This window comes from Schistocerca gregaria, chromosome 4 (genome assembly GCF_023897955.1).
Source record: "Schistocerca gregaria isolate iqSchGreg1 chromosome 4, iqSchGreg1.2, whole genome shotgun sequence".
Taxonomy (NCBI): domain Eukaryota; kingdom Metazoa; phylum Arthropoda; class Insecta; order Orthoptera; family Acrididae; genus Schistocerca; species Schistocerca gregaria.
Genome location: NC_064923.1, coordinates 170183589 through 170207746, shown reverse-complemented (window position 1 = coordinate 170207746; position 24158 = coordinate 170183589). Strand labels below are relative to the sequence as shown.

Sequence of the window (24158 nt, the reverse complement as noted above, 5' to 3'; positions counted from 1 at the left end):
TCAGCTATTATATCATCTGAGTCGGTGTTCGGTAGAAGGAGCCAATTATTATTTTGGTACAGCTGTTGGGTATAACCTCTACCCATAGTAATTCGCAGGAACTATCTATTTCAACTTCACTACAAGATTAACTACTACCACCAGACACAAACACACCACGACCTAATTTATTTGAACTATCCTTTCTGATCACGGTTTGCCCCTCTGTAAAAATTTTGGCAGTATTTATCTCCAGCTTTGGGAAGCTTTCTGTTCCTGTAACGATTTCAGCTTTAGTGCTTTCTATTAGCGCTTGAAGCTCTGGTACTTTTCCAATACAGCTACGACAATTTACACCTACAATACCAACTGTTACTTGGTCGATTCTTATCGTTTCTTTTGCTCTGTACCATTTGAGACTGGAGCCCTTTTTGATCTTTCCCGAATACTGTCTAACCTGAAAAATTGCCCAGTCCACGCCATACAGCCCCTGCTAATAACGAGCATCTGTTGTGGTTTTAATGTTATATTGCAGTAAAGAAAACATTTATCATCTGTTGCTAATAATTGTATGACAAAGAACAAACCATAAAGCTAAGCACAGACGGCAGTAATATGTGACCAAAAAAATAAGCATTCTGAATATAAATAATACCATAACTTTGTAGCCTGAAAATAAGTTTATGCAACTGAATCTTCGAACTTAATCCTAGCACAAGAAGCTGGCAATATATACATGTTGGCTGTTAGATTTTAAAACTGTATTCTAACACAAATAGCAAACAGTGTGTGTGTGCAGTTGTTCTCTGTTACCGAAGGATAAAACAGTATTGTAATACTAGTAGCTAACAGTGTATATGCATAGTGAATATAAACACGAGGTCTTAAAACTGTATTGCAACAACAGCAGTTAACAGTGTTCTTGCAGTGGGTGTCAGCTACTGGATTTTTAAATTGAATTTCAATACCAAATGCTGATAGAGCATGTACTGTTACTTACAACAGATGATTGCTACTGGGTCAAGAATGGTATTCTCAATTACAGATTAAATGAATGACCCATAAATCACCATTTTATGTCACAATTGTAACCTATAGCACCATACATCAGCAAGTTACAGCAATATTCTAAAAATTTCCCCTCAAACCTTTACATAACGATTTTTACAAAAATTGTGCAAATTGGGGAAGTGAAAATCTTATAATTCAAGACACAGTGATTGCTATTACCCTGATTGCATGGTTGATAATGAAGTTTGCCAACAATGGTCGACAGCCATATGGTGACTACCATTACCCCAAACACCATTGGAGCAACAATGATTAGTTAACAAGGTGACTGTCAGTACCCCAAATACAGTTGCAATAATGATGATCAGTTGACCATAAGGCCAGATACTATTATGACAAAGTGATGGTCAGTTGACATGGTGACTGTTTATAGTGACTACCACAATGTAGCCATTATGATGACAAATATGGCAGCCTATGTACGCTATTGGATCTCAGACAGCATTGTAACACAGTGTGTGTATATGTGCCATAACTTCACAATGTGTGCCAGCAACTGGTTTCTCTCATTTTGTTATCAGTGACAGATAAGCACCAAATGAAAATAGAGTAAACTTTTCCATCCATCGTTATATCACAACTCACTTGTGAAAGTTGGGCTAAACATCGCTATGTTACAGTGGAATTTTAACATATTACATTGTATGTTACTGCTGCTGCACAAAAGTACAAAAAGGTGGTCATTTGTTACAAACTTGCACACATGTTATAGCAAAGCTTAAACAAACTTTCCCACATATCTCAATGTTACAGGAAAATTGCAACAAATTATTCTAAATGTTCCCTACTAATCAAATTGAGACTTAGTCTAACAAGTTGTGGCTTGTTTCAGGAAGCAAAAGATATTAGCAAATAAGTTGAGATTTGTCCGCCTAGCAAGAGTTGTCAGATCTAGCAGGTCAAGACATTTTTAAATCAGAAATGCGCTTAATTTTATGATGTCACATGAAGAGGGCATTAGCCATGGCAGCTATTACACTAATCATAGAAACGAAAGAACTAATCACAGTGCAGTGTTTTACTGGTCACTATAACAAAACAAGTGACCAGTATATAGCTACAAATTTGGATTGTGGTATGAAGCAGTCTAGATAAATGCCCTGCTGAAGACATGGTAACAGTTACTTCGTGGACAGTCATCAATCGGCATATGTGGCATCGTGAATCTGACTAATCTCTTTGTTTATTGGACCAAGTTTTGAGATACTGGCAGCAACATGTCTAGCTTGCTGGTTAATTCCTTTTGCTTGCTGAAATACATCTCATCTTCCAGAAACAGATCTCCACTTGTTTTTTTTTTCGGTAACTTGAGGTAATTAGTTGCAGTTTTATGCAACAATGCTGATGTATACACCTATTAGTCAGAATTTCATTTTGCAGTGGTGAAGTGTGGGACACATCGTGACAGTTTTCTTTCAGTCTTCGCATACTATTTGAGCTATAGTAGTTGACATGTACTGTCAGATTAAGGCACTTGTGCTGGAGTATTTGTCAGGTATTAGATCTTAAAGCTGTATTCCAAAACCATTAACTGATAGCATGTATCTGCAGTGGGGTACTGTAACACCAGCAGCTGACATAATGTCTGTGCAGATGGTGTTAGCTATTGAATGTTAAATCAGTGCTGTAGCACCAGAAGCTGACAGAGTACATTCGATTATCTAACTGTGGATGTCAGTAACTTTAAGCCGTAAGTTATATCAGCATGGTATCTAAGTGTGTTTTATTGCGTTATAGAACAAATTGTTGTGTATCCTGGATTTTTCAGTGTGTGATACATATATAGCGCTAAGCACATCTACAGGTGCTGTGTGAGCAGTAACTTTCATCAGTAGCGATATGATGCAATCCACTTGTATTTTTTTTAATGTTGCAGAACAAGTACTCTGTAGCATTAGTGTTATCTGTGTTTTGTACTTGATATCTTTATATTTTGACAAATAATTACATTTAAGTGCGAGATCTTATTTTCGTTGATGATGAGCGATATTTTGTTACGATTGCATATTGGATAAAGAATCTGTTTGTGTTTTGCACTGAGAAGCTTTAGTTATTTGAAAAAAAAAATTATTTTAGTGGCGAGATTGTATTTTCGAGATTGAAGTCTTGACTCTGTGTGGAAGCTAGTTCCATCATTGTCTTTCTTCGTGTCATATTGTGTGGCCAAGTTGTGTGTTTACATAACGTATCTGACATACTACAACGATCTTGTTGTGACATGAAAATGTAGTTAAATGCGGTAACGCATTTACTATCTCAAAAAACAGCGTCATACTTCGTATGGTCCGCTGTGCTTAAGTCTCGGGACATATGTAATAATGGTGTGTACAACAACATTGGAACGCAACTCTGTGTAATTTCTGGATTAAAATTAATTCAAAACGAAGTTATAGTCAGGTCAAAATGCCAATTATATATTTCTGTTGGAGAAAATGTTGCATTACCTCCTTCCTCCGTAAAATAATTCCATGACCAGCATATCTTAATGTAAGCATAACACCGAAAAGCTCATGACCATTATATATTTGCACAGATATTTTGTGTGTGGAGATATCACGGTATCACTTGACATCAACATTGCGTATGTTGATGGATTTTTTTAGATACATTTAACCTTATAGATATTTTGATGAACATTTCGAATGTGGAAATAATATGATGACACTTGAAAGAAAGATCATGTGTGTTTTTTGACTGATGCGTGGAAATACTATAAGTTACGCCCTTTACATATTTTTGACATCAAAATAACATAAAAGTAATTTCAACGTGCTAGTCGATGAAGTGTGAAAATATTATTCCAATAGCCTTTTATTTATACAGCCAATTTCGACTCCTCAACAGAACCATCTTCAGGCTCGGTGGCATAAACGACAAAAAGCATCCAGTCATACATGTTTCACAGAGGAAGACTGCACTGTGCTTCCTTCTCTAGATTGTCGCACAGTTGACAAAACGGTAGATATCGAAGTAGACGACAGAGGGATAGAGAAACAATTAAAATCGCTCAAAAGAGGAAAGGCCGCTGGTCCTGATGGGATACCAGTTCGATTTTACACAGAGTACGCGAAGGAACTTGCCCCCCTTCTTGCAGCGGTGTACCGTAGGTCTCTAGAAGAGCGAAGCGTTCCAAAGGATTGGAAAAGGGCACAGGTCATCCCCGTTCTCAAGAAGGGACGTCGAACAGATGTGCAGAACTATAGACCTATATCTCTAACGTCGATCAGTTGTAGAATTTTGGAACACGTATTATATTCGAGTATAATGTCTTTTCTGGAGACTAGAAATCTACTCTGTAGGAATCAGCATGGGTTTCGAAAAAGACGATCGTGTGAAACCCAGCTCGCGCTATTCGTCCACGAGACTCAGAGGGCCTTAGACACGGGTTCACAGGTAGATGCCGTGTTTCTTGACTTCCGCAAGGCGTTTGACACAGTTCCCCATAGTCGTTTAATGAACAAAGTAAGAGCATACGGACTATCAGATCAATTGTGTGATTGGATTGAGGAGTTCCTAGATAACAGAACGCAGCACGTCATTCTCAATGGAGAGAAGTCTTCCGAAGTAAGAGTGATTTCAGGTGTGCCGCAGGGGAGTGTCATAGGACCGTTGCTATTCACAATATACATAAATGACCTGGTGGATGACATCGGAAGTTCACTGAGGCTTTTTGCAGATGATGCTGTGGTGTATCGAGAGGTTGCAACAATGGAAAATTGTACTGAAATGCAGGAGGATCTGCAGCGAATTGACGCATGGTGCACGGAATGGCAATTGAATCTCAATGTAGCGAAGTGTAATGTGATGCGAATACATAGAAAGATAGGTCCCTTATCATTTAGCTACAAAATAGCAGGTCAGCAACTGGAAGCAGTTAATTCCATAAATTATCTGGGAGTACGCATTAGGAGTGATTTAAAATGGAATGATCATATAAAGTTGATCGTCGGTAAAGCAGATGCCAGACTGAGATTCATTGGAAGAATCCTAAGGAAATGCAATCCGACAACAAAGGAAGTAGGTTACAGTACGCTTGTTCGCCCAATGCTTGAATACTGCTCAGCAGTGTGGGATCCGCACCAGGTAGGGTTGATAGAAGAGATAGAGAAGATCCAACGGAGAGCAGCGCGCTTCGTTACAGGATCATTTAGTAATTGCGAAAGCGTTACGGAGATGATAGATAAACTCCAGTGGAAGACTCTGCAGGAGAGACGCTCAGTAGCTCGGTACGGGCTTTTGTTGAAGTTTCGAGAACATACCTTCACCGAAGAGTCAAGCAGTATATTGCTCCCTCCTACGTATATCTCGCGAAGAGACCATGAGGATAAAATCAGAGAGATTAGAGCCCACACAGAAGCATACCGACAATCCTTCTTTCCACGTACAATACGAGACTGGAATAGAAGGGAGAACCGATAGAGGTACTCAGGGTACCCTCCGCCACACACCGTCAGGTGGCTTGCGGAGTACGGATGTAGATGTAGATGTAGATGTAATAGGGAAGCAATACTTGCGCCTGTTTTCAGTATAAGTCATCAAGAGCAATATTTTCTCTTCACACATCTAACAATAATGAGGTGTAGAATTTATCAGGAGCCCACATTCCCTGTCAAGTCTTCTGAGGAAAACAGGTGCAAATATTGGTTCCCTGTTATATACATGTACGAGATCATGCTTTCTGTCGTTCATGCTACAGCTCCTGAAGATGACTTTACTGTGGAGACGAAAGTAGAAGCTAAAATAAAATGCTACAGAAAAATAGTTCCAATGGCTCTGAGCACTATGGGACTTAACTTCTGAGGTCATCAGTCGCCTAGAACTTAGAACTACTTAAACCTAACTAACCTAAGGACATCACACACATCCATGCCGAAGGCAGGATTCGAACCTGCGACCCTAGCGGGCGCTAGGTTGCAGTCTGCAGCGCCTACAACCGCACGGCCACTCAGGCCGGCTAACTGAGTGTGACTGGGAGATCTAAATAGGTATACTTTAAAAAGTCACACACTGGCTAGGGGCGCGGCTTAACAAGGCGTCGCTAAGCATAGTGATTGGCTGTTTCATTTCAATGGTCAGAAAAATAGCGAGAGTGAAGTGGATGAAATAGACGGGAGGGAATGGCAATGCAAAGCGGCGTGACTTAGGTGAGAGAGTTTGGGGGGGGGGGGGATTTTAAGCTGACCAAATGAGCACTTTTTTATTACTAGACTTATTACTCAATAAGAAAATGCATTATTTACTTTGAGCTGTTTTGTTATAGATCTATATATGTACCGGTTATAGCCATGTATCTTCATCAGAGTACGTCTGTGACAATGAGCTACGACCGAAAGTGGTAGACATATTGGTTATAATAAACAGCTGATTCTTATGAATTTATTTTCTGAAGTTCTTAACACTTGCTGGTTGTCACTGAACAAATCTTTCTTATGCAGTATTAATAATTCCATATTACCTGGACAAAGTCAGTACTCAAGTTCGATCAGTGTTAAATCCAGATCGAGTGGCAGTTACCAGGAGCAAATTCCATTTGGAAGTGAACAAGTCAAGAATCAAAAGTATTGCTGAACAAGTTGAATGGACGAGGGGGTTAAGTATAAGCTAACATACCGGGTGGGGCACGTAAGCGTCGGGGGTGGAGGAGCAGACGCTGAAGACCTGTGGGGGCGGCTGTGTCCGCGGCGGCGGCGGCTCTGGATCGGGCGCAACCGGAGTCCCTCTGGGAGATGAAGCTGCCTCCGGCTCTGACCCTGTGTAGGAGCAACAATTTTATCAACCACGACAGTCTGAGTGCTCTGAACGATTCGTGGTGGCGCAGCGTATCATAAAGATGAAAACACATTTTTGGCACAGAAAAAAGACGAATGAAAGTTTTATGAAAGTGTAGCAGTGGCCGCTATATGCTGAAACCAATTGTGACAATAAAAAGTAATATTACGCACCAGTTTTTACAACCGATACTCTTTACTCAAAAACACATCTTAACCAATGATATTTATTGCAATATATTATTTCCACTGTTAAGAGTATGAAGGTGAGATTGCAGTTGTTGAACATGCACTGGTTAGTATATATCGCAAATACTGTGAAGAGTTATTTGTATATTTCCCTTTTTTGATCAGAAGAACTCTATTACAAACTTCTGCACACCAATTTTAGCGGAATGAAATAGGCAGGACACAGAGGAATTAATTATATTGCTTGCCAATAAGCACTGATTTGTATCAATGGAGCAAATTTAAAATTTGTATCGAACCAGTATCCGAAACTGGGTTCCCAGCTTGCCGAGCAGATGTGTTGACCATCACGCCATCCAGACGGAGTGGGTACCGGAACTGGAAGCACTACCCTATTATACCTCCCTTTAGCCCCAAACTCTCAACTTGCACGACACGCTACTGATGCTAATTTCCTAAATTTTTCGCTGCATCTCGCCGATTCGCTTAAGAGGAATGAATCCGTTTTTGAAAGACTAACAAAGTGTTTCAACTCGCTATGACTTAAATTGCTCATCCATTGTAAGCGAAATGGAAAAATGGTGTGTTTGTAGGACCTTAACATTCGGGACGCGCTGTTCGATTTTAACTTTGAATCGGAAATGGTTGCGAATTGGAGTGAATCATTTTAAAGGGCTGTTATTAATTTCGCAGGCAACTCTGTAGCAACCGAGGTGCTGAGGAGATCAAGAGTTTAGGCTGTCTTAGGAGCTTCAAGATTAAATTTTTGGCTCGTGACGTGGAGTATTCCCCTTAGAATAAGGATGATATCAGCTGTCAGTGCAGAACAAAGTGCTTCCATCAAGACATGAAAGTGCAGGAAGCATGGTACCATGGACGTTGGAATGAGAACATGATGCGCCAGTGCTGTTGGTAACTTCGCTGAGACATACGACAAGCACTTCATCAGAGAGAAACCTATGTAACGCACTTTGAAGAGAAGAGAGAACGGAAATATAAGAAAATGGACACGTATTTCCTACAAAAGAAATTGTTCATGCTGAAAAATTAAATTGCTTTTATTTCCAATTACATGTGCTTTACTATTTTTCTAGTTTATAACAAAAGTCACATTGCACGAAAATTGCACACTATTTGATTAAAAATATCTGCACAATCACAAGTCCACATTAACATGACGTGTTTTCCACTCTTCGCCGTTGTGAGAGCTTGAGCACTGCTGTGGATACTTTTGATGAGGTTTTTTGAGTCTGTGGAGGAGAGGCAGCCCATTATTCCTGAACCAATGCCAGTAATGTTGGATCCTGGTGTCTAGATAGAAGTCGATGTTCTAACTCAATCCTTAAGTGTTCTACTTTTTTCAACTCTGGAGTCTGGGCAAGCCATTCCTATTCATGAACGTTATTAACAACAAATTATTGCCTCAAAGAGACTGCTTTGTGACAGGGTGTAGTTTCACGCTCATACTGTCTCTGCATTGTAAGGAAGAAACAATGCACATCTGGCACTAAACTCTAAGACAAGGATATGGTACGTTTAAATCCATACACACAGTCATTGTACTACGAGTACATAGGCTGCTGGTAGCACTCTGGAACACATGAATCTTTCCTATCGGCGATTTAATGCGATTTTTTACAACCAACCTCCACATTTCTTCACGGTTCGTGTCCGTCAGTACATGAGATCAGCCTCTTAATTTGTTTTTTGGTTTGCCCCTGGGAACTACATGACAGAGGAAAGCAAAACTGGAAGGGGAATGAGGCAAGACTGCTGTCTCTCACCAATACTGCTTAATATATAATTAGAGCTTATCATTCAGAAACGAAAAAGAGGAGTACAGGTTTGTGGCAGGAGGAAGTAAGCATTCGATTAGCGCGTGATGCGGCATTATTCGCAGGGAGGAAAAGAACTGGTCATGGAATGTTATGAGAATTAAATAAGGAATGTGAAAAATTCAGAATAAGAGTAAATAAGAAAAAGATAAAACGTATGGGGAAAGGTACAACAAAAGTAAGAACAACTGCAACGTTACGACAGGAAGATATAGAACAACTTAGTGCTTCCACATATCTGGAAAGGATAATAACGGAAGAAACAAGATGTAATTAGGAAGTGAAAATGTGTATAGCAATTGCCACGATGTATTTAATGGAGAGAGGGAGCTTCTATGTGTGTGCATGGGCAGTAACCTGAGGAAGACACCCACGAAGTGCTTTTATGAAGAGTGGCACTGTTCAGCACTGAAACGCGGACACTTAGGAAAGAGGAAGGAAGATGAGTAGAAGCATCTAAGATATGGATTTAAACGAGAACAAAATGATAAATGAAGTCTTAAAAAGGATGAGGAAAGAGATATTTTAAAGGTAATACGGAAGATGGAAGACAGCTTGGACATTGGATGAGAAGAGTGTGTTTACTTATGGGTCCTATGAAAGGAACGGTGAACGGAAAAAAGAAGGGGACACCGATGGTATCATATGGTGGATAGATGGATAGCATAAGGATCGAAAAAAGCTACAAGGAAACGAAGAGGTTAGCAAATGACAGAACTACAGGCAGAACGACAGGTGAAGATCTGCCCTAGCGCAGAAAACTGATTATGGCGATGACGATGGCCTGGGTTACCTAAAGACCACCCTGTTAAACACTATAAGCTGCTAGTAGCATCTGGAAACATCCCCCAGGCTGTGGCTGAGCTATGTCTCCGCAATATCCTTTCTTTCAGGAGTGGTGGTTCTGCAAGGTTCGCAGGAGAGCTTCTGTAAAGTTTGGAAGGTAGGAGACAAGGTACTGGCAGAAGTAAAGCTGTGAGTAGCGGGCGTGAGTCGTGCTTCGGTAGCTCAGATGGTAGAGCACTTGCCCGCGAAAGGCAAAGGTCCCAAGTTCGAGTCTCGGTCGGGCACACAGTTTTAATCTGCCAGGATGTTTCATATCAGCGCACACTCCTCTGCTGAGTGAAAATCTCATTCTGGAAACATCCCCCAGGCTGTGGCTAAGCTATGTCTCCGCAATATCCTTTCTTTCAGGGGTGCTAGTTCTGCAACGTTCGCAGGAGAGCTTCTGTAAAGTTTGGAAGAAAGGAGAAGAGGTACTGGCAGAAGTAAAGCTGTGAGTACCGGGCGTGAGTCGTGCTTCGGTAGCTCAGATGGTAGAGCACTTCCCGCGAAAGGCAAAGGTCCCGAGTTCGAGTTTCTGTCGGGCACACAGTTTTAATCTGCCAGGAAGTTTCATATCAGCGCACACTCCGCTGCAGAGTGAAAATCTCATTCTGGAAGTAGCTATTGTTTACGTCACAAGGGCTGATTGCATCCCACCTGTCAACAGTGCTCGGCAGACCGGTCACCCATTCAAGTGCCATCCGTGCCTAACAGTGCTCAACTTCGGTGATCTAACGGGAACCGGTGTTACAACTGCGGCAGTTAAATAAAACGAATTACTCAACGTATGACGTATATAGCTACGATCTAGACTAAGGAATGGCTGTAATGGACTCTCACAGTCGCCGCTTAGCGAAGGCACAACGTCTGGGTTGCGGTCATCCTTGTCCGAGTTCTCTGCTGCTGCTGCTGCGGCGGTGGCCGCGGCGGCCTTCTTCTTGAGCGCGAGGCGGGCAGGCGAACCGCTGCCGCGCGCCCGGCTCCGACTCCGCACCCTGGCCACCCCCACCGCCGCCACCACGGCCAGCACCAACAGCACCATCACCACCGCCAGCACCGCCCACAGCGCCGCCGTCATCTCCAGCAGCACTGGCACCTCCCCTGCGTACAGTGAACGTCAGTGCAGTCACTTCTATAGGAATAAACAGCTACAGTGAAACATAAATTCTTTTCACTCATTCCCATAAGCTCACCGTAGGAAAAATTTGTCGCCCCAGTGCGCACGCACACACCGTTAAAGGTTTACAGATGGTGCATTCATCGTATCAAGTGTTCAACTGCAAGCGAGACAGTTTTGTTTCAAGGGGATATTGTACGCAAACACGGGTAAATGTAAGTACATGATAAGGTGACAAGAAGGGGCAATGGTGTTTTGCCGTGCCTATGGTCATAGTGTACGTGAAGTTAAAAGTGTATACAAGAAGTTGTGTAACAAACGTGGCTGCAAAGCATGACGTCAAAATACTGGTCAGAAACGTTTCGGACTGATAGCAACTCCAGACACATTTCATGGCTTGGGAATAAAAATCTCCTCCAAATCCGATAAGAGTTTCTGCAGTCGTTGAACGAAGTCCATCCCCATCTGTTAGAGATCGAACATTGTGGCGTGAACTGCAGGCAATGAAGATTTGCAATAGATCACCTCACAAGAGCCCATTGCTGACATAGGCAAACAAAAATGCGTCTTTACTGGTCTAGAAATGACCTAACGTGGACAGTAACTGAATGTTGGAACGTGAGAGAGCGAAATGCAGTCTGATCAATCACGTTCCTGCTTATTTTCAAATGAAGCACGTCGTCGAGTGCACCGATGACCAAATGAAAAATTTCATCCGTAATGTGTGCTGTGTCAGGTTCAAGCCAGTTTCAGTCAACATCTGTCTGGTATTTTGCTATTGATCCCTCTGCTTTGCAAATCACAGCAGCAAATTTTACCTGGCTGGAAGAATATGTGATTGGTTTCCTGAACACGCCCTACTACATCTCGATTAGCCTACAAAGTCACTTGACTTAGACAAAATAGGGAATCTGAGAATCATGTGGGAACGGTGGGTAAAACACCTACATAAGCATCCCCGAAATTTGCTGTAATTGCAGGATCAAATTCTAAGCGAGTTACTTAACATGGATGCGCTGTACTAGCAAAACCATGTGCACCAGCTAATCGAATCCAAGCTGTCATCAAGTTCAGTTGTGGAATTACAAGGTATTAAATGATGTTTGTAATGATTTTTCTAGCAGTGATTAATCTTTTTTTCGATGATCTTACTATGTATACACAACAAATAGCTGACTTAACGCCTTGCAGAATATCAGTACCTCAAATTTGGGAGTGAAGTATACGAGGCGCTATCTAAAATTTAGGAGAATCTGAATACTGTAAACAACCAATCAGTACTTCAAACATACGCCGCTAGGCGCCCCTAGTTGTTTCTTTTTACTGCTATTGTACCACATGGCGTCACTAAGAGAGCCGCGGGTTGTGAAGGCTGGCACATAAATTCTGAATTAGGCTAGAAGTCGCCTAGTGAGTATCTGCGAAGGCACCCTCGTTCTCGGGGCGCTTCAAATATACTGGCCAGAGCTCAGAAGTTCATGTGAGATGCAAAGTTGGTTAATGGCTTCAGATTGGCAGCGAATTTCACCACAATTCCGCCCAACGCCACCACGAAAGCCTCACACAATTGAAAAGTCTTCACTCCTGTCCTTGCCCATACTTCAGCCTTTCCTTTAATGCGTGTACGGCAGGGGTCAAAAACGCGATGCCCTGTGATGAAATCATGCAGTTTTCTTATGTGTGGCCGATGATCTTTTGGACAAACTGCTGCTCTGAATTGAAACAAAGAGGCCACATTAGGTGTCATAAATGGCGTAAATTTTCATACGTTTCGCGGTCGAAAATGTTATTTTGCACTGCGACATGTAACAGGACGACGTCCTTGAGAACTCTGACACTCCCAAACGGTCCAACGTTTCACTGGGTATATAGCAGGACTGCAACCACATAGAATATCATCTCACTTCTCTGGAAGGTAGTGTGACTGAATTCTTTTGCTCCCGTACACATGGTGGAAACAGTAGCGAGCGTTCACAACTATTAGACGAAATCTGGACGTGATCCCAAGCAGAAAAGGGTGTTGATTCTTTTTCACTCCTTCTCCTTCGCACCCTACTGTGGAGTATACACAAAGGTGCACAAAGGGGTGCTATAAGTGTGAATTAAACTACGAAGGGTCCGTCTACGACTCCCTCCCCCCCCCTCCAATCCCCTTTCCCCCCGGTGATAACAGCCCGTCTTTGTTGGGCACTTCAAAACTGTCTTTTTGTAGAGACATCCATCCACCAATCCCTACATGGCGGCACGAAATCAGCACTCTCGACACTAGTACATGTGGCGGCATTCGAAATCTGTGGAATGTTGAAAGCGTTACATCTCACGTGAACTTCCGTGCTTCGCACTATCTTTTTTCACGTGATGAAACCATGTTGCTTGCACCGGTGACTAACCCGGGGTTGGCGTCGCACAATGCCATGCTTTTACAATATTACTGAGGAAGGTTGTAAGTGCTTTCGCACTAAGTTTGATACTTCTGCGTTGGGAGAGAAAATAACGGGGTTTTAAAGAAAGCGACCCTTTAACTTTGTTGGACAGTTTTCTTTGCATGTTAAGGTGTAGGTTAAGTTAGCTTTTTTTACGGGAATATTGTTGGATATTTTAGGAAGGGCACCATATAGTAATAGCGAAACAGAATAACGTTCTTGCATGAGACGTTTAATTTCCTTCAGTTTTTTACTCTCTTTTGATACAGAGTATGTAATAATGTATGTTGCTGTGCATTCGTATTATTACTCCTGATTATTACACTCCTGGAAATTGAAATAAGAACACCGTGAATTCATTGTCCCATCAAGGGGAAACTTTATTGACACATTCCTGGGGTCAGATACATCACATGATCACACTGACAGAACCACAGGCACATAGACACAGGCAACAGAGCATGCACAATGTCGGCACTAGTACAGTGTATATCCACCTTTCGCAGCAATGCAGGCTGCTATTCTCCCATGGAGACGATCGTAGAGATGCTGGATGTAGTCATGTGGAACGGCTTGCTATGCCATTTCCACCTGGCGTCTCAGTTGGGCCAGCGTTCGTGCTGGACGTGCAGACCGCGTGAGACGACGCTTCATCCAGTCCCAAACATGCTCAATGGGGGACAGATCCGGAGATCTTGCTGGCCAGGGTAGTTGACTTACACCTTCTAGAGCAGGTTGGGTGGCACAGGATCCATGCGGACGTGCATTGTCCTGTTGGAACAGCAAGTTCCCTTGCCGGTCTAGGATGGTAGAACGATGGGTTCGATGACGGTTTGGATGTACCGTGCACTATTCAGTGTCCCCTCGACGATCACTAGAGGTGTACGGCCAGTGTAGGAGATCGCTCCCCACACCATGATGCCGGGTGTTGGCCCTGTGTGCCTCGGTCGTATGCAGTCCTGATTGTGGCGCTCACCTGCACGGCGCCAAACACACATACGACCATCATTGGCACCAAGGCAGAAGCGACTCTCATCGCTGAAGACGACCCGTCTCCATTCGTCCCTCCATTCACGCCTGTCGCGACACCACTGGGGCGTGAGCGGAAGACGGCCTAACGGTGTGCGGGACCGTAGCCCAGCTTCATGGAGACGGTTGCGAATGGTCCTCGCCGATACCCCAGGAGCAACAGTGTCCCTAATTTCCTGGAAAGTGGCGCTGCGGTCGCCTACGGCACTGCGTAGGATCCTACGGTCTTGGCGTGCATCCGTGCGTCGCTGCGGTCCGGTCCCAGGTCGACGGGCACGTGCACCTTCCGCCGACCACTGGCGACAACATCGTTGTACTGTGGAGACCTCACGCCCCACGTGTTGAGCAATTCGGCGGTACGTCCACCCGGCCTCCCGCATGCCCACTATACGCCCTCGCTCAAAGTCCGTCAACTGCACATACGGTTCACGTCCACGCTGTCGCGGCATGCTACCAGTGTTAAAGACTGCGATGGAGCTCCGTATGCCACGGCAAACTGGCTGACATTGACGGCGGCGGTGCACAAATGCTGCGCAGCTAGCGCCATTCGACGGCCAACACCGCGGTTCCTGGTGTGTCCGCTGGGCCATGCGTGTGATCATTGCTTGTACAGCCCTCTCGCAGTGTCCGGAGCAAGTATGGTGCGTCTGACACACCGGTGTCAATGTGTTCTTTTTTCCATTTCCAGGAGTGTATTATCATTATTGTTATGACAATTACTATTTCCTTTGTAAGTGAGTAAGGAGTATTGGTAAGGCTATATTACTGCGTGAAAACTACCGGAGACACATTGGGCCTTTCAGCAGAATACAAAGTTTGCAGATTTCACGTGAATTAATTACAACTAAAGACAATGCTTGTGTGTAAGCGTTGAGAAAAAGAGTTTTATGTGTGAGCTATGGAAGTTACTGTTGCACAGCTCAGTTGGTGATGCAAGGTATCTAAGATGAAGAGTAAGATGGATAATAATGCCCTCAGTAAATTTTACAGAAAGCCAGGGGACACAGTCACCTAGTGGTAGAGACATCGTCGCTAAGCCTGATATGAGACACCTAAACTTCTGCGGCAACTTGCAGATGATTTTGCTCACGCTCACAAATGATGATAACAAATGCCGCAGTTTGGTGCTAGCACCAGGGGCAGGATACCACTTTGTGCCAATAACCAGGGACATGCAACAACCGTCGCCGTTCCCCTTGGGACACAGCGCTAAGAATTCTCTCATCACGAGGTTATTGTGCCGTGAGTACTCATTAACCTTAAAGGTAAATTCTCGAAAGTATGTCTTCGCTAGCATGGCTGGTAATGTTGAAAAATGGTTCTAATGGCTCTGAGCACTATGGGACTCAACTTCTGTGGTCATCAGTCCCCTAGAACTTAGAACTACTTAAACCTAACTAACCTAAGGACATCACACACATCCATGCCCGAGGCAGGATTCGAACCTGCGACCGTAGCAGTCGGACGGTTCCGGACTGCGCGCCTAGAACCGCGAGACCACCGCGGCCGGCTGGTAATGTTCTATTTGTCCCAGAGCTACATCTGAAACACACGATAAAGGAATAAGGTTGTCCATAATGTTATGTAGAAACTGTAACTCGTTCAATCTGAGTATGCCTTGTTAGGTGTAAGAGAGGGCCTGAAGGCCTTAATCTTGCCAGGTAAAATAAATGCATAAATAAATAAATATATTAAGATAGAGGGTAAATTATTGCTTTAATTACAGTGAATGAAATATTCATTGTTTTGTAATTGTATTTAGCCACTGGAACTTGGTATTAGCTATTTGTTATCGGAAACAGAAATTCAAACAAAAAAAAATAGTTCTACCATACTGTATACGGAAGCTGGCACCCAAATAAATTATTCATTATTTATAGTCAACTCAGAACACAGGGATGTTTGTTACCCAGTTAATAGCTGCTCTGAAGATAAATAAATTTATAAATACTGCGCTTCATTAAATTAAAGTATAGACTACTAATTTTGTATTATTATTATTATTATTTACATTATGTTGGCCTTGAAAATCGAATAGCCTTTAAAATGCTCTACACTTAAAAAGAAGACAGTTGGAAATACTAGGTCGTCACTGGACTTAGTAGCTTTTTCAGTCACATAATAGGACTGCACCAAAAATGCCTGGTGAATAGTCGTGATAATTATGATCATAACAAGTTCTGAAAATAATTAATTTTTTAGTCTACTGACTTAGGTAAACACAGTCTCTGTGTCTTTTCTGGTAATATTACAACTAGCAGAAAAATAGTCTATGAAGAAAGAAATAACAGGCACTGGCATAGTGGTAATTTTGATTCTGATGTTATTTTCTTAATGCATGAGAGACTGTCTTGGCTGTATGCAATATAAAACCTTATGCTCGATTTTTCTAACATAGGAGTTAATTATGTGATTCTAAATGAATGGCATCTGTGTTTACTAATGACCTCAGCTAAGACTACTGCACACATTATCTGCATGGAATTTGTTACCAAGCAAGCTTGTGATCCTATAATGTGAGATGTGAGCGACTTTGTATCTATGCATTTCACATTGTGAAAAAGCTAGATGTTATCTGCTAGTGTATATAGTAGTTTCTAAAAATTCTTAAATACACATTTTAATTTGTTGGGTGTAATAGGAAGCCCTATATGTTTTTTACTTTTGTAATAATTCCATCGCTTTTAGATATGTATATTGGTGCCATGAGTTATTAGACTTATGTTTTAAGTATTTTAAATGAACATGTGAATTCTTCTTTTGATGGCCATTGGGATATCCGAAATATCGCGGAAACTTTATGTATTTCCAGTCCAACTGCAAATGTGAATAATCTGTTGCAAATTCTACATATTTACAAAGAGTTTACATAATATGCTTTCTGTGTAGTAATACAATTATAACAGCTACTGAAATTCTTATGGGTAGTTCTCATCTAGAGCTCCACTACATTTGTACAGGGATCTCATCTGTATTCATACTCATCAAAATTAAATTTTTTATACCATTTATTAGATATTAAATATTAAATTTTGCTGTGAGACTGCAGGTTGTCTTCCTCAAAACCTTACAGATTTTCTAATGAAACTTGCTGCAACTGTGTTGGAAGCCACTACACTAAGAAAACGTGAGATGGTGTTCTCAATGAACTGATTTGTTTTTGCAGTTCATCCTCACCACCACCATATCAAGTCATCCAATGTGGCGTCGACTGAAATAAGCGTTGCACTCGGCGGCCAAAACTATCCGCATTGGGCCTCCTGGCCTACAATGCCAGACATTCATTTCATTTAGTGTGGAATCATTTTTTCTGATTTTTTAATAAGATGAGGAATGAGGAGGATCTGTGCAGGATCAGTGACGAAAGGATTATATGGAAAACACTGACAAGAAGAAGGGACAGAATGTTAGGACATCTATTAAGATACCAGGGACTAGCTTACATGGTATTAGAGGGAGCTGGAGAGGGTAAAAACGGTCGAGCAAGACAGAGGTTAGAATATATGCAGTAAATAACAGAGGACTTAGGTCGCAGGTTATACTGTGGGATGTAATGGCTGGCAAAGGAGAGGAATTCGTGATGGGCCATATGACATATGAAGCCAGTCAGAAGACTGAAAAAGAGATATTCATGATATAGTTTCATAATAATTAAGTCACTAAGATTAGGTTCAGTTTAAGACAGCAATAATTTACTGGTTTTATAACAAGCAACAATTGGGGTAAAATATCAACAAATTACTATATTGAAAGGTGGTTGTGAACAGACATAATATTAATACATACTCATTAAATGTATTTCTCTAGAAATATCTAGCGATATTTCTGAGTAATTATGTATGGCAATTTCTAATAAATAAACTAAAATATGAGGACAGATACATTATCTTATTATCTTCATATGAAATATCAGCTCTGAATGAGTTAATTACATTTCAGCGATAAATCTGTCAAATGAGGCTTTTTTTGTTGTCTTCTTCAGTTCAAAGACTGGTTCATGTATCTCTCCATGCTACTATATCATTTCCAGTCCCTTTATCTCTGAATAACTACTGCAACCTACATCCCTCCCAATCTACTTTCTGCATTCATCTCTTTGTCTAGCTCTAATATCTTTACCCCCCACATTTCCCTCCATTACTAAACTGGTGACGCCTTCAATGACTTAGAATGTGTCCTAACAACGGATTCCTTCTTCTATTCAGGTTATTCCACAAATTTCTTTTTCCCTCCGTTCTATTCAGTACCTCCTCATTAGTCACGTGATTTAATGGACTAATCTTTAGAATTCTTCTGTATCACCACATTTCAAAAGCTGCTATTCTCCTCTTGTCTAAGTTGTTTATCGTCCATGTTTCACTTCCATACGTGGCTGTACTCCATACAAATTCCACGAGAAAAGAATTTGTAACACTTAAATCTGTATTTCATGTTAAAAAATATCTTTTCTTCACAAACAGTTTTTCTGCCATTGCTAGTCTACAGTTTGTATCATTTTTACAGGGCGGTGAGAAACGTCACGAAATACCTCCTAATATTGAGGCGGACCTCATTTTTCCCGGCATAGTGTAGCAACTCAATGTGGCATTTAGTCAACAGATCGTTGCAAGCTTCCTGCAGATATATTGAACCATGCTGCATCTATAGCGGTCCATAATTGTGAAGATATTAACGATGCTGAATTGGTGCACAAAGCGACCTCTCGATTTTGTACCATGAATGTTCGATGTGATTCATGTTGAGCGGTCTGAGTGACGAAATCTTTTGTTCTAATTGTCCAGAATGCTCTTGAAACAAATCGCGAACTGTTGTGGCACAGTGACATGATGCGCTGTCATCTCTAAAGTTCCATCCTTATTTGTGAAGATGATGTCCATGAACGGCTGCAAATGGTCTCCAAGTAGCCAAACATAACCAAAACCCAGCCTGTACCTAGTGAACACAACCCACACCATTACAGACTTACCACCGGCATGCACAGTGCCTCGTTCACAACTTGGGTCCATGGTTCTGTGTGGTCTGCAACACACTCGGAACCCATCATCAGCTCTTACCGATTGAAATCTGCACTCGTCTAACCGGGCCACAGTTTTCCAGTCGTCTTGGGTGCAACTGATATGGTCACGAGCCCATAGCGTCGGCCGTCTGCTGCCATAACTCATTAACACCATATTTCGCCGCACTACCAAAACAGGTAGGTTCATCGCGTCTGCCATTGATTTATGCCATTATATCAAACGCCGCTGCTCTCGGTCGTTAAGTGAAGACTGTCGGCCTGTGCGTTGTCCGACGGGAGAGGTCTGAAATCCGGTATTCTAGGCATACTGTTGCCTGTGGATCTCGGAAAATTGAATTCCTTAACGATATCCGAAATAGAATGTCTCATACGTATAGCTTCAACTACCATTCCGCATTCATAGTCTGTTAATTCAGTCGTGCGACCATAATCACATAGGAAACCTTTTCACAAGAATGATCTGAGAGTATATAACTAATATCCTATGCACCGGCCTTTTTATATCTTGTGTACGCAATATTACCGCCATCTGTATGTGTGCATGTGGCTATCCCATGATTCTTGTCACCTCAGTGTACTTCGGCCAAAATCAGTAATTCATATGAAGTTCATGAAATCAAACTGTTTACTGCGACCAACACAAAAAATATATCCATAGCTGCTGGGAAAATGGCCCATGAGCTAGGTATTTAATGTTTTAGATAATAATAATAATAGTGAGAATAATAATAATCATTATTTTTATTACTGTTGTAGAATGCAATATAGCTTAGTTGGCTTTTGCCATTTCTTCATATTGTCATATAGCGCAAAAATCAATTGACAGTGTAATATCTTCATCCCAAAGACAATGAACATATGATACAAGTATAATGCATGAGGGCCACGATATTTTCTGGCCAGAATTCATCAACGAATCTGACTTTCTCGTCGTGCAACCGTTTTTGGGTAATTTGAAAACCAGATACCGACAATTTTTCTGTTTTTGTCGATTTAATTTCTCGATTCCAAGTAAGATGTAGTGTAACATATACCGCAACACTTATCTTTTACTGACCTCTGTGATAGATGAAAATTATTTTCAAAGAGCGAGAAAGGCTATGAGTAAGAATAAACTAGTTGTCCGTCTCGGCTGGAGAAGTATTAATGGGAAAATATTTGCAACGTCAACTGCAGCTACTTTTATTCTGTGTTGTGTTGACTATAGGATCCTCTTAGTTTTCTTATCAATACATTGAGCATTATTATCTTGAACAACAAAGCGAGACTCCATCAGTTCTGAAGAACAATCGTTATCGATGGTTAACTGAGATTGTTGTATACTAAGTAAAAGTTTTTAATATTTATGTACGTGCGTAGTTGGTGTTGGGGTTATCAGTCCGAAGCCTGGTTTGATGCAACTCTTCAGACTACTAAATGGTGTACAAGCCTCTTCATATCAGAACAGTAGTACAGCCTACATCTATCGAAACCTGCGTACTGCAACCACTTCCTGGTCTCGCTCTACAGTATTTGCCCTCCACAGTTGCGTACATTAGCAAAGTAGCGATTGCTTAGTGCTTCAGGAAATGTGCTATCTAGTGATCATTTCTTTCAGTCAAGTTGCTCAACCGATACATTATTTAGCCAATTACATTCAAACAACTTCATCAGTTATGCGATTTGCACATCTAAACTTCAGCACTCTTCTGTAGTATCACATTTCCAAAGCTGATGTTCTCTTCTGGTCTGAACTGTTAATGCTCCATGCTTCACTTCCGTACAAGGCTACAACCCAGAGAAATTACTTCAGAAAACCTTTCTTAACACTTAAATTGACATTTAATGTCAAAACATTGCTTTTTTTCAGAAAATCTTCTTGCTGCTCGTGTGGATTTTTTATCTCTCACGTCCCCCTACAGGCTGTCGTGTGGTGGGTGTTGAAGTGAGCGTTGGATGAGTAGGGAATGACAGTGGATGGAAACTGGTAACAAAAAGTTATGGTGAGTCAAACCGATTATTCGCTCACTCGCCTTAGTGTCGGTGACTGTCTAAAGAACTTTCAGCATTGCAGCGCGTCAGCAATCGTAATTATCAAAATAAATTATGAATAACCCGCCTCGATTGCGAAAATTCCCGGTTTTTACCCAGGTTTCAACGTGGATAACCACGCCGTCTTCAGAACGAAATGCCCATTTAGGCAAGCTATTTTTTATTTTGTTCTGAAGAAGGCGTGGTTATCCACGTTGAAACAAAATAAAAAGTATCTTGCCTAAATGGGCATTTCGTTCTGAAGAAGGCGTGGTTATCCACATTGAAACCTGGGTAAACACCGGGAATTTTCGCAATCGAGGCGGGTTATTCATAATTTATTTAATTACTGCCTAAAGACTGTTGATCATTTCTAGTGACTAGAAGACCCTCCGGAATGTAGTGCCTGTGGTATCACACTCACAGTGCCACAAGTGTTAAGTGACTATGCATTATACGCTAGTAGCGGCAAGCCTTTGGTGTACCGAGGGACTTTCCCACCATTTCATTCAATGGCGAAAGAGTGGAAGACAACTGTTGAAATTTTATGTTGCGTCAGGAATGCTACCCATTTCAATAGGATGGAGGTTGTAACGCTATATTTTATGCATTTATTTATATTTTTGGTTGCTGGCTCATCCTTTTAGTTCAGTGATCAACTAACTGTTTTATTATGTAATTCTTTTAAAATCTTAGAACGGTGTGTGTGGAACTACTGGAACATGTACGTGATATTTTCTATTGCTGTAGCTATCGTTATATGAGACATGCTTTTTGTTTTAACGAAAGTACTCTTCATTCATCAGTACCACGAACTTGTCAAAGGGTGTTGATGACCAAGGTGATTAGCACCCTACAATTTGAAATCCATACAACATGTTGTTTCCTCTTTACTTAAGCCATGATCAGTTACTTCCTGCTCGAATTTCAAAACTATTAGTGCCTCATTTCCCAGTCTAATTTCCACAGCGTTTAATTTGACTCACTGAATTACCCTTGTTTAGATGTTTGGTTTGTGGGGAGCTCAACTCGGGATTCATCAATGACTGTAAAAAGTCCAAATTTTTCCATAGTCCAGTTTTTACACAGTCTAATCGAGTCACCGTCAGAAATTATGACGACGACGATTATGAATTGCTGAGGACAACACAAACACCCAGACCCTGGGCAGATAAAATCCCAAACCCTGTCGAGAATCGTACCTGGGACCCTGTTATCCACAGGCAGCAACGATAGCCACTAGACCACGAGCTGCGGACCTACTCTTGTTTTATATTTCTTCTTGTTTACCTTACAGTCTCTTTGATGACACAAGCCATTCAGTTTAGTCTGATCTTCCAGTTCCTTTGCTGCATCTAACATGTAATATACACACATTAAAAAAGATATTGCACCACCCCGATCCCCAGAACTCCTGAAGATAGACATTGATTTTGGATACTGTATCACGACAGCCCCTTTGACTGTTCACATATGTCACTACACCTGTGCAAAGATCCAAACAACCATGAATCAGCAGCGCCTCTTAGACAAAGTGGGGCCACAGCCGATCAGTTCCAGTCATTCCACCAGGAAGTCGGTACACGGCTCGTGTTGTCTGTAGTTCAACTATGCCTAGGCGGTTAATACCGGGGTTCGATCGCGTCCGCATTGTTACTTTGTGCCAGACAGGGCTCTGAACAATGGAACAAAAACTATGGTGTTCTGACATGGAGGAGATACAGAGAGACAGGAACTGTCGATGACATGCTTCGATCACGCGGCCCAAGGGCTACTACTGCAGTGGATAACCGCTACTTACGCAATTTGACTAGGACGAACCCTGACAGCAATGCCATGTTGAATAATGCTTTTCGTGCAGTCACAGGACGATGTGTTACGACTCAAACTGCATGTTGCGCAGCTTCACTAACGACGTCCATGGCGAGGTCCAACTTTGCAACCACGACACCATGCAGCGCGGTACAGATTGACCAAACAATATGGCGAATGGACCACTCAGGATTGGCATCACTTTCTCTTCATCGATTAGCGTCGCATATGCCTTCAAAAAAGGACGGGAGATATGTCTGGAGACAACCCGGTCAGGCTGAACACCTTAGACACACTGTACAGCGAGTGCAGCAACGTGGAGGTTCCCTGATGTTTTGGGGTGGCATTATGTCGGGTCGACGTACGCCGCTAGTGGTCATGGAAGGCGCAATAACGGCTGTACGATACGTGAATGCCATCCTCCGAACCATAGTACAACCATATCGGCAGCATTTTGGCAAGGCATTTATCTTCATGGACGACAATTCGTGCCCCCATGGTGCACATCTTATGAATTAGTTCCTTCAGGATAACGACATCGTTCGACTACAGTGGCCTGCATGTTCTACTGACATGCACATTATAGAGCATGTCTCGGATAGATTGGAAAGGGCTGTTTATGGATGGCGTGACCAACCAGCCACTCTGAGGTATCTACTCCGAATCGTCGTTGAGGAGTGGAACTATCTGGACCAACATTGTCTTGATGAACTTTTGGATAGTAGGCCACGACGAATAGAGGCATGAATCAATGCAAGGGGACGTGCTACTGGGAATTAGAACTACCGGAGTGTACAGCAATCAGGACCACCATCTCTGAAGGTGTCGCTGTATGGTGGTACAATAAGCAATATGTGGTTTTCATGAGCAATAAAAAGGACAGAAATGATGTTTATGTTGATATCTATTGCCATTTTCTGTACAGGTTCCGGAACTCTCGGAACCGAGGTGATGGAAAACTAGTTTTTGATGTGTGTAATAGACAACCCGCAAAGTTGGTTTTTCTTTTCTTAAATTTCCTTTCCAGATTTTACCTTGGTTTCCTTTTATCGTTTTCTCAGTGTGCAGACTTAGTAACAGTGG

The 24158-nt window shown here is 42.0% G+C and overlaps 1 protein-coding gene across 1 annotated transcript in view; it reads right to left on the bottom strand.

Annotated features, from left to right (window-relative positions):
* LOC126267503 (nephrin-like) overlaps positions 1 to 24158 on the bottom strand; it is an 880351-nt gene that overhangs the window by 20549 nt on the left and 835644 nt on the right. Inside the window, exons 12-13 of the mRNA XM_049972800.1 lie at positions 10508 to 10768; positions 6661 to 6800 (exon numbers count right to left, since the gene is read on the bottom strand). Coding sequence (XP_049828757.1) covers positions 6661 to 6800; positions 10508 to 10768 — 401 coding nt within the window. The remainder of the gene's footprint in view (positions 1 to 6660; positions 6801 to 10507; positions 10769 to 24158) is intronic.